Source organism: Dictyostelium purpureum, assembly GCF_000190715.1.
Source record: "Dictyostelium purpureum unplaced genomic scaffold DICPUscaffold_262, whole genome shotgun sequence".
Taxonomy (NCBI): Eukaryota; Evosea; class Eumycetozoa; order Dictyosteliales; family Dictyosteliaceae; genus Dictyostelium; species Dictyostelium purpureum.
The window spans coordinates 31,449-47,054 of NW_003519598.1; the positions used below are offsets into that span (position 1 = coordinate 31,449).

The window sequence follows — 15,606 nt, forward strand, 5'->3', positions numbered from 1 at the left end:
ATATTTTGATTAACATATGGTGCTAGGGAAAATGTTGCTGGTAAAATGCATCTATTCAAGTATCTGTAAAAATATTAATATTTTTATAAATTTAATAAATTTTAAATTGTAAACTATATACATACATAGACTTTGTATTACCAACTTTAGTAAGGATAGTTGAGTCAACATTTGCTGCTACTAAAGTAAATGAGTTTAAACTTGAAAAACAGCTAAGATCACCACTAGTAAAAATTTTTGATGCATCTTTTGATTGAAGATTTCTTTTAAAAAAAAAAAAAAAAAAAAAAATTAGTCTTAATATAAACTTAAATAATATATAGTTTTTATATACATACATGCTTGAAACTAAACCAGTACTGGTATCACAAATAACACCCAACCCACAATCTATGGTAGAATCGCATGTTAAATTTGGGATACATACCAAATTCTGTGAAAAATATGTTGAAATCCCTAATTTTGTAATTAAAGTTTGTAAGCAATTATACTCTGTATCAAGAATACCATTAATAATAACAGCACTGCTATGAGTATTTAAATAAAAAAAAATGAAAAAAATGAAAAAAAATTGTATTTTTTTCATTTTTTTTTATTGTGGTGTGTGAAAAAATAAAAATAAAAAGATAAAAATAAAATGATAAAAATAAAATATGAATAAAACTTTTTTTTGATTGCTTCCCAAAAAATAAAAATAAAAAAATAAAAAATAAAAAAACCCCAAGAAAAAAAAAAGAAATTTTTTAAAAAAAAATAATTGATTTTGTTTTTAATCGCTGAAAACGGTTTTTTTTTATTTAAAAAAAAATAATTAAAAGCAGATTAGATTTTTATTCAAAGAAAAATAATTTTGTTAATCAAAAAATAAAAATTTATTAAAAAAAAAAATAAATAAAAAAAAGCAATAAAAATATCTGGTATTAAAGCTTTTTAAAATAATTATATGTATTATATATAATATCCAAAAATAAAAAATTATTTTTATTTATAAATTTTATTTTAAAAAAATCTAAACTAATCGGATATAACAATAGGTGCACCAAAATAGTATTTTTGTAAATAAAATGTGTTTCAATAAGTTTTCGTATTTTTAAAAAATAAATGGGGTTGATAATTCTTAGCATTTTTTGATGAAAATTATGTTTTTTGGATTTTATTTTATTAGTAATAAAAAAATTATTATTATTATTATTGAATGAGGTTTTATTTGAAAGTGACACTAAATAATTAATTAGTTATCTCAATTTTGGTTGGATTAAGTTAAAGAGGTGTGAATAAGAGGGATTGTTTAAAGGTTGACTATTCTACTTTTTTGGTATCATTCTTTTCATATATGATAAATTGTGCTAATGTTATAAAAGGAGGCTTTTGTTATTATAAAAGTAATAAACTTATCTATATTAATCATTTTATATTAACCAAAATATTAATATAATTTTAAAAAAAATTTAAAAAAAAATTAATTTTTTTTTTTTATTTTTTTTAAAATTTTTTTTATAATTTTTTTTTTTTTTAAAAATTTTTTATTTTAAAATTTTTTGTATTATTAACTAACATCATCATAGCAAACTATTTATTAATAATATATGAATAAATAAATAAATTTGTATAATATATTTATAATATATTATTTGTAAAATTATATATATATTTTGTTTTGTTTTTTTTTTTGTTTTGTTTTAAAATTTTTCTTTATTGTTTTTTTGTTTTTTTTTTTATAAATAAAAAAATTTGTGTTTTTAGTAATTAAATTATTATAGTAGTTTGTAATAGTAATAATAAATCAATAAAAATATGGATTCAAGATTAGATGTTAATACTATGGGATTAACATCCACATTAGTATCAAAATTATTTGATAATTTATCAGGATCGCTCGATGTAACACTATCAAATTTAATGACAAATGAAAGTGACAGATATGGTTTAATGAGCGGTGGCTCATCTGGAGGTAGTGGTAGTTCATTAAATATTGCCAGTACAAATATATCAGGAGGCACAACACCACCTACAATAACCGCAACTCCAGCCATATCACCAACATCATCAACAACCAATATAGCGAATTTAAATTTAAACACAGCAAGCGGATCACCTAATTCTACCCCAACCTCATCTATTAACTCATTATCACCAAATATAACAAATAATATTGGCAGCGGTGGTTTAACACCAAGTTCATCACATACAAATATCCCATCGCTTAATGCCAGTGGAAGTATAGGAAGAAGCTCACTTACCCTCTCACCAAATTCTTTAATGAGTATTGGTAGTGGTAGTTTGGGCGGCAGCGGTGGAAGCTCAAGTGGAAGTCAAATTGGATCATCTACAATTAAAATGTCAAAAGGCAATACACTAATAAGAAAGCTAGCAACATCTGGCAAAATATTAAATATCGATCAAAGTGAAACAGAATGGACCAATTTTGCAAGAAACTTTTGGTTTTATTATCCATCATTAATGTTAATAAGTGAAAGTAGTAAATATTGTAAAGAATCGGCAATTAGATTGGTATTAGAGTACTTACCAAAACATATTCAACAATTACAATCATCTTCAGCTGTAAACTCACCTTCCCAATCAACAACAGTATCACCCACACTAACAACACTAGGTGGTGGTTTTAGTGGCAGCATAGGGAAAGCTTCAAATATAAGTAATAATATAACGAGTAATGCCAATATAAATGGCAATAATACACAAACTACAGTAACAGCGGGTTTTAATTTTTCATTAACTGTACAACAACAACAACAAAGTAATTCAATCGTTAGCAATACAATCACAACTACCACAACTACAACTACTGGATCAACAGCAACATTTACAACATTAGGTCCAGGTGGTATTCAATCACCATCTTCTTCACTATCAAACGTACTTTGTTCCTCGAATCAATCTCAAAGCAAACACTTTTCATTTGAACAGTTTTTATCAACCATCAGCTCTTATCATCAAGGTAGCGATACCAAATATTTAGATTTAATTGAAAGTACTGTTGAAATTGTTGTTGCAGATATAATTACTCACATTCTTGGTAAAGTCGATTTCTCCCAAGTTTCAAGCAACTCTAATCCTCCACTTTCAATGTTTTTAATCAATCGTCTTAGAGATTTGGCTTTTTATTATTTCAAACCAATTAATGCTAGATCTTTAAACTTTTCAACTTGGATTTCTTTAAGACTATCAATTTCTGATCAATGGTCATTAATTTTAGGTCAAATTTCGAGAATTTCGTATGTATTATACATTTTTTTTAAAATTTATTTATTTCTAAATATTAATTAATTTTTTTTTACTTAAAGTTTAATTCCAATCTCACAATATTTAACAAAAACTGTTCAAAATAATCCACCATTGGATGATTTAATCCCATTATTTAAAGGTATTAGATGGGTTAGTTTAGTTGTAAGTAAAAAAATTACAATAAAACCAAAATTAAATAATATAATATTAATTATTTTTTTATTAAAATTTATTTATTTAGTTAACAGATTCAGAAAAAATTAATGAAGTTGAAAAATTATTAGGTCAAATGTATAATTGGATTGATAATAATAAAAAAAATGTTTTAAGATTGGTACAATTGGAGGCTTTAGATGGCATGTTATTATCAATGACAGATTATACACAATCAACGAATATTGTAGCAAAAATGAGAGAAATCTTTAAGAAAGCAGAAAAACTATTAAAGAATGACGAATTTGAAGATAGATCATCAAAGTTAATGTGTAGTATTATATCCCGTGGACCACCATCCTTTTTTGAAGAAGATTATGAAGGAATAATGAAGAGAATTTGGAAATCAATATCGGTACCAAAGAAGCGTGATTTCTCATTGGAATGTATTTTACGTTTACTTCAAGGAAGATTTGTGCCACCAAGAAAAATCAGCGGATTACAAACCTACCTCTCTACCAATACATCAAACTCATCCACTAATGGTGGTATTGCTGCTCAATTACAACTACGTTTGGATCGTGTTTATGAAAATAGTGGCAGTTATCTTTATGCTGGTCTTATCTTTAATCGTGGTAAAGTAATTCCACGTCTCCAAGAGATTATTCAAGGTCTTTTTGGAAAGAAACAAAACATACCAAAACCTATTGAATGTATTGACCTCTTGACAGCTATTTCGGTTCATATATCTGTACATAGTCTAAAGCTTTTAACCGATTCAATTTTACCAACATTATTTTCTTCCAATAACCCATTGTATCATGTCATTGCATTACGTACTTTATCAATTATTTTAGATCCAACCGGTGTATTTTGGAACACTGCTTATAGCGCAAACTCAAAATCAATTTCTGGTCTCTCTAGCCAAAATGACAATATTACCTATGTACGTAAAGAAGAAATTCAATTAACTTTTGAAACATTTTTATCAAAATCTTTCAAGCATTGTGAAGAGCAATCAGGTTTACCACAAAACAACTCTTTGATCTTGAATGGTGACAATCCATCAATCTCTCAGGATCCTCTTACCATTAGCACACAATTCGAACCAACCATTAGTCTTTATTCATTGATTAATGAATCTTCAACTGTGCACCACCACAAGTTTGAAAATGATACAACTATCGATGCTATTAAACGTTGGTATGAAGTCTGCACAAAATCTGTAGAACAACGTGAACGCGAACAATCCGAGCAAACTAGAGTTCTTTCAATTAGTTTAAATAATAAAATAGAACATTGGGAAAAGAATAACAGTCTAATCAGTCATCAATCTGAACCATTCACCACTAAAAAGAAGACAATAAGAAAGAAAACCATGAATCCAGATCTTTTAGAATTGTTTAAGGAAACAATTCGTTGTATTACATTTATCCCTAAAAATTTCATATTACATAGTAATCTTCACAAGTTAGTGCTCCACGAAGAGGAAGAAATCGCCTCAGCCGCCTCTCATGCCATTCAAGTTATTATGTGTGATCATCCAGAGCTACGTACTCCATTGGTTCAAGGTTTTACATCTTTAATTCTTCAATATGTAGGAAAGGATCATGCATCACTCCAAACTTTACTCTCACAATTATTAGGTTTAATTGATTTATGGAATGAACGTTCATTCATCGAGTCACGTCATGCATCAGTACCATTGGATTCATCTTTCTTCCCACCAAAAATGTTAGAAACTGAAATTGAAGCAATTGGTTTAGTTCATTTATCCTCACCAGTTCCATCAACACGTTTAATTGCTCTTCAAATCATTCGTTCTATTAGTGGTATTCGTAATACTGAAATTCATAATACTCAAATCGCCTCTGTTATTCACCAAAAGTGGCGTACTATCGCACAAAGAGCTAGACACCATTTATTATTAGATAATGCTTGTGGTATTGACAAAGAAATCAAATTAAATCCAAATGACGATTTACCATCCGCTGAAGAGCTTGTTTTAACCACCCACGATCGTTTATGGGCTATTACTTTATGTGAAATTGGTAGAATGTGTACCGAACATGACTGTGTTAGAACCTTATCAAAAGCTCGTGGTATTCTCTTAAATATTATCAATCTTATGCCACAGGTGCCAACCGAAAGTACCACAGATGAAAATAAAAGATACAATAACTACATTCTAAAATACCTTTGGATAAACTCACATAGTTTATTATTATCAACTAGCGGTATTGCTTCGAGCTATCCATTAAGACCAACTCCACAAGAAGCCTCTCAAGATCCATTAGTTGATGAAATGATTAAATTCGAATCAAATCTTCAAGGCAAAATCACTCAATACCTACCAACATTCTGGAATGGTCTCTTAAGCGATATCAGCCCAATTCGTGAAAAGTTATCATTTATTTGTGGTCTTTTACATTGGAGATTAATTCCAACATTAATCGACTCATTAAATGAATGGTGGACCCAAAATAAACAAAATAAGAAACTTAGTCGTGTTAGAGTCGATCTTTCAAACATTTTTAGAAGAATATCCCAACACAAAGACTTCCCACGTGCTATCTTTGAAAGTCAAGATCTAGTTCAAGTATTTGTTCAATTCATTCAACAAATTGATCCAATTTTTGGTGATCCAACTAAATTGCCAAGTATTAACAATGAAAGCTATTTCAATGACAATGCTGTCGTAGTTTATAATTTCTGTAATAGTCTTTTTACTCCAACCTTATGCGCATTAAATGGTCCAATTAGAAAGTCATTAATTAGCTCTATTAAATCAATTCCATGGACTGTTGGCGAGCGTTATAAAACATTCAAAGCTATTCTTCAATGGTCAGGACATCCAAATGTTTCTCAACAAAGAATGCAACTTGAAGGCTTTGAAATTAATAAAAGACTTTCAAAAATTAAAGACTCATTCCGTGAAGATGAAAAAGCACGTATTGAAGCTGCATTAAGAAAAATTAGAGATTGTTCTAGATTGGCAGCAGAGTCAATTTTAAAGTTGGGTACATTATTCGAAGAGGGTAAATTACAAAAAGAAGTTTTAGAATGGGTTGTCGATTCAGAATTAAAAGGAAATCGTATTTTAAGATGGGTATTGTCATATCATTTCGATGAAGCCTATGCTTATTTCCTAAGCCGTTGTTATATTGATAACCCAGCCGAATCTGTATTATATTTACATTCAATTTATGACCAATTCCTTCCAATTCCACCAATCAATCCCCCAACATTAGGTATCACTCAAGACATCTATCAATATTATTTTGACAAAGCCTTAGAAGAAAAAGATCAAGAAGATTTAGAGGATGAGCCTGTAACAATAATTGATAAACAATTCTCAAGAAAATTAGTTGATATTGGTGCATCTCTTTTATTCCTTTCATTATTAAATCTTTTACACCCAGCTTTCTTGGCTAGAATTAGATCTTTTGATTTAATTGCTCGTCTTTCACCAAGCTCATTTGGTTTATCTACTGAAGAAAACGTTTTAATTCGTTCACAACTTTTACCACGTCGTCAATCATTCTCTTCTAGAAATACCCCAACCAATAAAATTAATGCTCTTGAAGTTTCATCATTGGTTTCCCAAACCTGCCCACTCTGGACCGAAAAGCTTTTTGAAGAGGTATTTCATCGTTTCAAAAATTTAAATACTCAAAATAAGAAATGGACCATTCAATTCCTTTTACCATGGTGTAACAATATTAGTTTTGTCGAAGGTAGAATGACAAGAATGGTACCAGTTGAGTTCTTAAAACAATTCTTTGCAGTTCTTACCGAATCAATTACCCCAACCGGTAATAATACAGAAATGATGCCAGAATTAATTGATTTATGGTTAGCATTAGCAAGAAAGGAACCACAAAATCTTATGGTTATCATCAACTTTTTAGTAAAAAAATCAATTTCTAATCGTGATCATATGCCAATTTGTAAATTAATCATTCTTTATATTTATCGTATGGATCCAGAAAGAACATTAGAACCATTAATTTATCAATTATCCTACAGCGGTGTTTCTCATAGTATTGGAAATGAAAAAAGATTATCTGCCGGTCTTTCTGACAACGATTTAGGAAATTTAGAAGGTAATGAAGTCGATCGTAATAAACTTTCAAGACAATCTAGTAAAATTAGAGAAACTTGTGTCATCATTTTAACAGATTTAATCAGTGAAAATCTTGTGCCAGTAATGCCATATCTACATATAGTATTCAACTATTCTATTCTTCGTATTGATTCTACTACCGAATCACCATTACTTCAAAAGATGATCAATATTCTTTTGTCAGGTCTTAGAAATAATCTCTATGCCCAAACATTTGTAGCCAACAACGAAGAAGCTAAGCAACAGAGTCGTTCCATTTTGAAATCATTCGATACTATTTTAACCTCACTTCGTTTGCCAACATTCCAAATTAAATTTGATTTCAATGACGACAGTATTCATCCAATTGGCTTTGGTAGTATTAGTGGTAGTTCAATTGGTATCAATGGTACTCTACGTAGAGACGTTAGAAATAATGAAATCATTAATCAATCATTTATAGGCTTTGATAATAAAAATCCAATCGTTTCAATTTATTCAAAGAGAAAAGCCTCATTCTTGGTTCAAGGTAGCAAAACTTCCTCATCAAATCATATGAATGCTGGTTACAAGGATAGTGTTATTGACCATCGTAACGAAATGATTAAATGGTGTAATGGTTATATCTATGCTGATGAATTAATTAGTGTACTCTGTAAATACTTTGAAGTTGTTACACCAGCTACTATTGACCGTTGGGAAAACGAATCACTTTATTGGATCAAAAATTATAAAGACCCAAGAGTATCGATCAAATCGTGCCAAATGTATAGATCAATTATTCAATGTCAACAACAATTAGTAAACAATAATCTTAATAGTAATAATCTTATTATGAAAACATTAAAAAGACAAAAGGTACGTTGGGCATCATCAGTTGAACATTTAGTTACTCTCTTACAAGAATGGACAGAAGATTTAGACAATTGTTTAATCAATCTCACCAAACTATCTAATCAAATTAACTATTGTGTCGGGGGTAGTTCTCAACAATTATTAATCAAATCATTTAATGAACAACAAAATTTAGCAATCTTCAAGCGTACACTTTGTGTGGAAATTCTTTTAACCTTGAAACAAATTATCCAATCTAAAAATATTGATGAAAATTCATTATCATTAATATTTTGGTCATCAGTATCATTAATTGTCCCAACTCAATTATTCTACAAACCATTATATGAAACTAGTTTGGAAATTATTTCACAAATTTCCAAAATGGATGATGATGACGATGACGACAATTTAGAAAAAGCCAATCAAGATATAATTAGAGTACCATTATTCGTAAAGCATATTTTAGAAAACTCCCAACATATTAATATTCCACGTGGTATTCAATATCATTTATTCAAAGGTTTATTATCACCATCAACCGAAGAAGTTTGCTCGCGACTATTAGTTTGTTTAGTTTCAGTTCAATCAGATTCCTTGGCCTCAGTTCAACAAATTGATCCAATGGGACCACCACAAAGATATTTATTACCAATTTTAGCCTTAGCTCCATGGTTACATAATCGTATTTTAACTAGTAAATCATCAATCATTTACCGTGAACAAAAGATTGCTGCTGATAAAATCGCTACTGCTCTTTCACAAGTACTTGTTAGTAGTGTTGGTAAAGGAGAACTTCCACAAAACCAAGAACTATCCGAAATATTTAGCTTGTACTCTAAGGGTGGGTTCAATTCTAATCCAGACAGCTTCTTAATTAAAGTTATCTCTTGTCTACGTAGCTTGGTAATCCCTAAATTCTCTATTGAATGCTCGGATTTAATGACCACTTTATTAGATTCTTCTAGTTCATTATCAAACTCAATCCTTAAAGTAATCAACCTATTATTAGAAGGTGCCTCTCCACAAGTTTTACCATTATTCAAAAATATAATTAAAATTGCTTGTGACTATGGCAGTTCATTACCAGTTGCTGCTGATTTAATTAACTCTGTTGTTTCAACAATGAAAAACTCAATACCTCAAAATAATTTACCACCTTTATTGCCACCAATTGATAAAACTAGTTCTGAAATTTTAAAACAAATTTTAGTACCAGTAAAACATCAACAACAATTGCAACAACAACAATTACAACAAGCTCAAAAACAAGCACAACAGCAACAAGCACAACAACAGAAACAAGCAGAACAAACCTCACCATTATCAATGTCTCAAGAACAAAATAAAAAGAAAGGTCATCGTAGAAATAAATCACCAATTTCAGATCATCCATCATTAAAAGAAAGAGCTATTAATGAAAAGAAGTCACAACCAGTTTCACCACCACAATTTTCAAATGTATTTAACCCACCAGCTTCAATTCAACAACAGCAAGAAGAAATTGTACAAGAAATTGAACAAGAAATTGAACAAGATGAATTGGATTTAGATGAATTTGACGAATTTGATGATGAAGAAATGAAAAACCTAATGGAAAATGACCCTACACTCACCAGATCAATGTCAAAGAGTATGTGGAGAAATTCGGATGAATATAATGCCTATTTGGATTTAGATGAAAATGACTTGGATTTAGAAGATTTGAAAGTTGGTTTAGAAGGTTTAGATTCTAATATTTTAAATAAATTTGGTAACTCTACATCTACAAGCAAAAGATCTTCACGTTCACTTAATCAATCCTCTGAAGAAAGCGAAGAATTACGTAACTCGTCCTCAAGATCCTCTAGATCACATTCAACTACTAGCAATACTGGTTTAAGTAAGAGTAGATCAAGATCTTCGTCATCTGCAAGCCAACCAAGAGATAGATCTTCATCCACTACATCACAAACACAACAACCATTAACCTCATCAACTAAACAGCCATCATTTAGTTTAATTACACCATCATCAAATAAAAACAGAACCTCTTCACAAAAACCCGGTATTCAAGAGCATACATTAGGTCAAGACTCAATAGAGTCATTAAGAGCATTATTAGGTACCTCCGATCTTACATCAAGCAAGAGAAATTCTGATTCAATTCAAATCGACCAACTTTTAAGCAATTTGAAAAACTTTGATCAAAATGACGAAACCTATGCTCAATTAGAATCAGAATTTGACGACTTATTAACTTCAGATTCACCCCAAGCATCATTTTTAAATTTGGTACCAAGTGGTAGTACCCATTCACCTTCATCAACAATATCTTCTACAGGTTTAGGTATCAAAGAAATATTAAATGATAGTAAGAAAAGAAGATCCTTTTTAGATTTCCTCAAGAAACAACACTTCCAAAAAGCAGTTAATGACGTATGTTTTGTTGAAGTTGTAAATGATTTCAAATCCGATATTGAAGGTAGTGGAAAAATTGGTGGTGATGGTTTACTTTATTTAATGAGACATATTGTTGAAGGTTTTGTGAACGAAAACTCCAAACATTCAATTTCTATCACCGAAAAGGTACGTCAAAAAGTTGTTCAAAGCTATCAAGAATTTATCTCTGATGGTAATAATATAGATCCCTCAATTTTTGATGAAGCCTTGGATATGGTTTTTAAAGCTTTAGAAGATAAATCAATATTAGATGCTTTTATTTCATCACAATACAATATAAATAATTAAATAAAATAAAATAAAATAAAATAAAATAAAATAAAATAAAATAAAATAAAATAATGTATAGTTATATTTAAAATTAAAATACTTTTTTCTTTCAAAAATATATTTATAATATTGTATGATTGTTGTTATTTTTTATTTTTTCAATTTTTTTATATTATAAAAAGAAAAAAATTTATATTTTTATTTATTTAAAAAAATTTTATTACTATTATTGTTTATTATTATTTACTTTTTAATTCTATTTTTATCATCTAAATCTACGATATCGTCAACGGCTTGGAAGAATTGGATTACATTAATGATTTGTTTACCAGCTGAAATTGGGAAGAAGAATAACCAAATAATATAGAAAACGGTTGATGATTGATAAAAGTGATAGAGATATGAGAAGAGGAAGAAACCTTCATTACCGAAACACATGAATGCTAAAAAGTATTTGTTTTCATAATAAATTTTCATGATCTTTAAGTGGTTTTGTTTGGTGGCCTTGTGAGATTTGCTTCCACTTTGTAAAGTTGCACAAAGACGAGCAAAATGACTGACGATATCTAATGTGATTAATGCAATGAAATAATTTTCATATGATTTATAGAAATGTGATAATACAATCATAAGGGCAATAGTTGAACATCTGTCAGTAATCATATCTAATAATGCACCAAATTGTGAACCTAAAAATATATTTTAAATATTTGGTGAGTTAGAATTAAATTTTCGATTTCTTTTTTTCTTTTTAAATGTTCAATATTAAAAGTTAAATTTGTAACATACATTGATTTAATAAACGGGCAGCGTGACCATCAGCCATATCTAATAATGCACTGATTGCGTAGAATACAAAGAATTTTGAATAATCGTCATGTGAATATTTGAATGCTAATATAGCGAAAATTACTCTAAAATAACCAATAATATTTGGTACATATGTATATACTTTAGAGACCATTGTGTTTTTAATAATTAATGTTTAGTATTACTGTGCTGCTTAGGTGTTTTTATATATTTTGTTTTTGTGTGTGATGGTGTGTTGTTTTTTGATTTCTTTTTTTTTTTATTTATATATATTTATGTGTCTATATATTCTTCTTTTAAAAATACAAAAATAGAATAAACAAAAAATAAATTAATTATATAATTATTATTTATATTTATATTTATATGATATGATGATTTAAATAATGATTATTTTTTTTTATTTTATTTTTTTTTAAAAAAATAAAAAAAATTAAAAATTTTTGAAAAAAAAAAAATTAAAAAAATTAAAAAAATGAAAATAAAAAAAAATAATATTTAAAATTATCTCTTGGGTTTTCTTTGAATATATTTAACTAAATAGAGGGATGGGAAATGAAAGAAAATTTAAATCTATTAAAATTTAATTTAACTTTTGTTTTAAAATTTTAAATAAATTAAACAATTATAAAAAAAAAAAATAAAAAAAAAATAAAAAATAAAAAAAAAAATAATATCTAAAGGTATATAAATACAGTAACTTTTAAAATGATGTTATATATTGTTATTCTTTGAAATATTTTATAAAAAAATAAAAAAAAAGAAAATAAAAAAGAAAATAACACACTAACTTTTTTTTGGAGAATACAAATAATTTTTTACTTTTCGTTTTGTGTCAAAAAAAAGAAATCAATTATTTGTTTTTATGTTTTATTTTCTATAAAAAAATAAAAAATAATTGTATTTGTTTAATAAACCCATTTATTGTTATTGCTTTTGTTTAGAGTACCATTAATTCCATGTTAATCAATAATCATCTTCAAAAATTGAACCCTTAAATTTCTTTGTTTATAAACATCTTGTGAATTCCGATTTTATGTGCTGAAAATGATTTGGTCCATCTGAACCTCCTTTATAATCTTGATATAGAATCACCCTGATTTACACCAAATAAAGGAAAAATTATAAATGTTTAAAATAGATACTTATAATAATTATTACCATGTTGTTGTCATTTATCCTCAGTTAATTGAGATGAAAAAAAACTATATTCAAAATGGGTGTAATTATTTTTTCAAAACCTAAATATCTTTTGGCTATAACTAATCAATTTTTTTTTTTGAAATATTTTAAAAAATAGATAATATTACATTGGTTACACTGATTTAAAGATTTTAATAAATAATTGGTTGTTTATAAAAAAATAAAAAACCCACCGCACAAAATTACACACTATTATCTATAAAAAGTCTATTGCACAAAAAAACAAATTATTTTATTTTATTTTATTTTATTTTATTTTATTTTATTTTATTTTATTTTTTTTTATTTCCCACTTTTACACCTTCTAATTAAAAAAAATAATCGATATTCACCACGTTGCCTATCATATTTTCAAAAGAAATTGTTGGTTGTGAAAACTTTTTTTATTATAATAATTTGGAAAAAAAAAAATTAAAAAATTAAAAAAAAAAAATTTTAAAAAAAATTAATTATTTTTATATTAAAAAAAAAAAATATAATTTTTTCAGTTATCTAACAACAAAACAAAACCCCATATAGATTATTTAATTTATTAAATTTTAAAATATTTTATTTGTATCAGATATAATTAAATTTATATTACATATACTATAAGAAAATGAAGAACTTTATGAAAAAAATGGATCAAGTTAAACAACAAACCATGGAAAAAATGGGAAATAAAGAATCACAAGCCGATAATGACGCCACAAAAGAACAAAAAGATAAATTAAGAGTAATCAAAACCGAATATAAAGAACTCTATACAGTTGGTAAAATCTATGCTCAAGAAACTGAAAGTAAATATTACCACTAACAACAATAATTAGATATTATTATTATTATTATTAATTAATAAAAATATTAATATATATTAATTTTTAAATATTTTTAGAATCAACACAACAAGGTTCACAATTTGCAGATGCATTAGCACAATTTGGATCAACCTTTTTATCAGATGAACAAGTTGGTGTTTGTTTAAAGAATGTTGGTGTTCAATTAAAATCAGTCGAACAATCACGTCAAAATTGTAATGTTAATTCAGTTCAATGTTTAGTTAATCCAATCGGTAAATTCCAAGATAGCGAAATTAAGAAAGCCAGAGATACTAAACACAAACAAGACCAAGTTCGTATTAGATATGATACTGCTTTAGATAGATTAAATGAAGCAAAGAAAAAGAATGAAGCCAACTCACTTAAAGTTAAAGGTCTTGAAAACGAATGCGAAGAAATTAAAGTTGAATATGATGCTGTTACTGCTGAATTTAATCAAGTCATGGAACAACTCAATATCGAAATGAACAAACAACTTGTTGCCCAACTTCGTGAATATACTCTTCAACAATTAGCCTTCTATAAACAAGCCTCTGCCTTATGGGCTGAAACTGCCGAACTCTTAGAAGACTTCCGTGGTTAAATAATAAATAAAAAAATAAAAAAACAATAATAATAACAACAATAATAAACTTTTTAAAAAATAAAAAAATAAAAATAACTACTTATTTATTTTAGAAAAAAAAAAAAAAATTACAAAAAGGGGTATTTATTTACAAAAGAATTAAATTCTATAAAATATTTGTTACATCATCTAGACAACTATAATACTACTACTACTACTATTTGTGGGCAGTTGTATTAGTGGTATCGTTAAAAAAAGTTGGACCACTATAATTATTTAAATTATTAAAATAATGATTTAGTTGTTGTAGATTTAGGATGGGTATTGAATAATAGAATGGGGCCACTGTGGGTTTACCAGATGACAGTAAAGCTTGAATAGATTGGATATTGGCACATTGTCTTTTGGCATCATTTGTAAGATGGTTGTAGTATTCACTGGTGCTATTATATGAGATATCTGGTTGTATATCTCTGTTAACATTATCATATGATACTAACTCTTGATATACTCTCTTTTTACTGATTTTTTTATTATTTTGTAGATGCTCGATTTCTTCTTCTTGTTTTACTACTTTTTTATTTAATGATACAAGCTCGATATCTTTATCTTCAACCAAATCTTTAAGATATTTAACTTTGTTTTGAAGATCATTAACCTTTCTTAATAACTGATTAATATTAATATTATTATTATTATTATTATTATTATTATTATTATTATTATTATTATTATTATTATTATTATTATTATTGATATTATTGGTATTGTTTCTATTATTTATAGATTGGTTACTTGTTGGACTATTACTACTACTGCCAGTACTGCTACTTAAGCTACTGCTTTGGAGTTTACGGACCAAAACTCTACGGCCATGGCTAGCTCTTCTTCCTTTTCTATTTAACTCGTTATTATTACTATTTCTATTATTACTTATATCATTTATATTAGAGTTGCTTGTGTTATTGATATTATCATTATTATTATTATTATTATTATTATCGGTTTGATTATTATTATTATCGTTAATATTAATATTATTTATATCTTCGATAATAAGATTGGAGGAACTTCCATTATTAATTTTATTAATGATCGAGGTTCTTGTGAGAAAAGTCCATATTTTTTTTTTTTTTTTTTTTTTTTTTTTTTTAAATTAA

General features: G+C 27.2%; 4 protein-coding genes across 4 annotated transcripts; 2 read left to right on the plus strand and 2 right to left on the minus strand.

The window, feature by feature from the left end:
* Positions 1–1,794: 1,794 nt before the first annotated feature.
* Positions 1,795–11,068, plus strand: DICPUDRAFT_155776 (uncharacterized protein; the record flags this gene model as incomplete). Its single annotated transcript, XM_003291141.1, has 3 exons — positions 1,795–3,236; positions 3,306–3,408; positions 3,488–11,068. 3 exons carry the CDS (start codon positions 1,795–1,797, stop codon positions 11,066–11,068), a joined length of 9,126 nt encoding a protein of 3,041 aa, XP_003291189.1.
* A 225-nt stretch (positions 11,069–11,293) lies between these two features.
* DICPUDRAFT_155777 (uncharacterized protein) lies at positions 11,294–12,014 on the minus strand (the record flags this gene model as incomplete). The annotated part of the gene is made up of 2 exons (XM_003291148.1): positions 11,294–11,739; positions 11,840–12,014. The coding sequence occupies 2 exons, from the start codon at positions 12,012–12,014 to the stop codon at positions 11,294–11,296; spliced, it is 621 nt and encodes a 206-aa protein (XP_003291196.1).
* A 1,567-nt stretch (positions 12,015–13,581) lies between these two features.
* On the plus strand, positions 13,582–14,559 carry DICPUDRAFT_95312 (uncharacterized protein). The gene is made up of 2 exons (XM_003291142.1): positions 13,582–13,842; positions 13,938–14,559. The coding sequence occupies exons 1-2, from the start codon at positions 13,662–13,664 to the stop codon at positions 14,462–14,464; spliced, it is 708 nt and encodes a 235-aa protein (XP_003291190.1). The 5' UTR covers positions 13,582–13,661; the 3' UTR covers positions 14,465–14,559.
* Positions 14,560–14,663: 104 nt separating this feature from the next.
* Positions 14,664–15,350, minus strand: DICPUDRAFT_155779 (uncharacterized protein; the record flags this gene model as incomplete). The annotated part of the gene is made up of 1 exon (XM_003291149.1): positions 14,664–15,350. A coding segment is annotated over one exon (687 nt), but the record flags the coding sequence as incomplete, so codon positions are not given.
* Between the last annotated feature and the right edge of the window lie 256 nt (positions 15,351–15,606).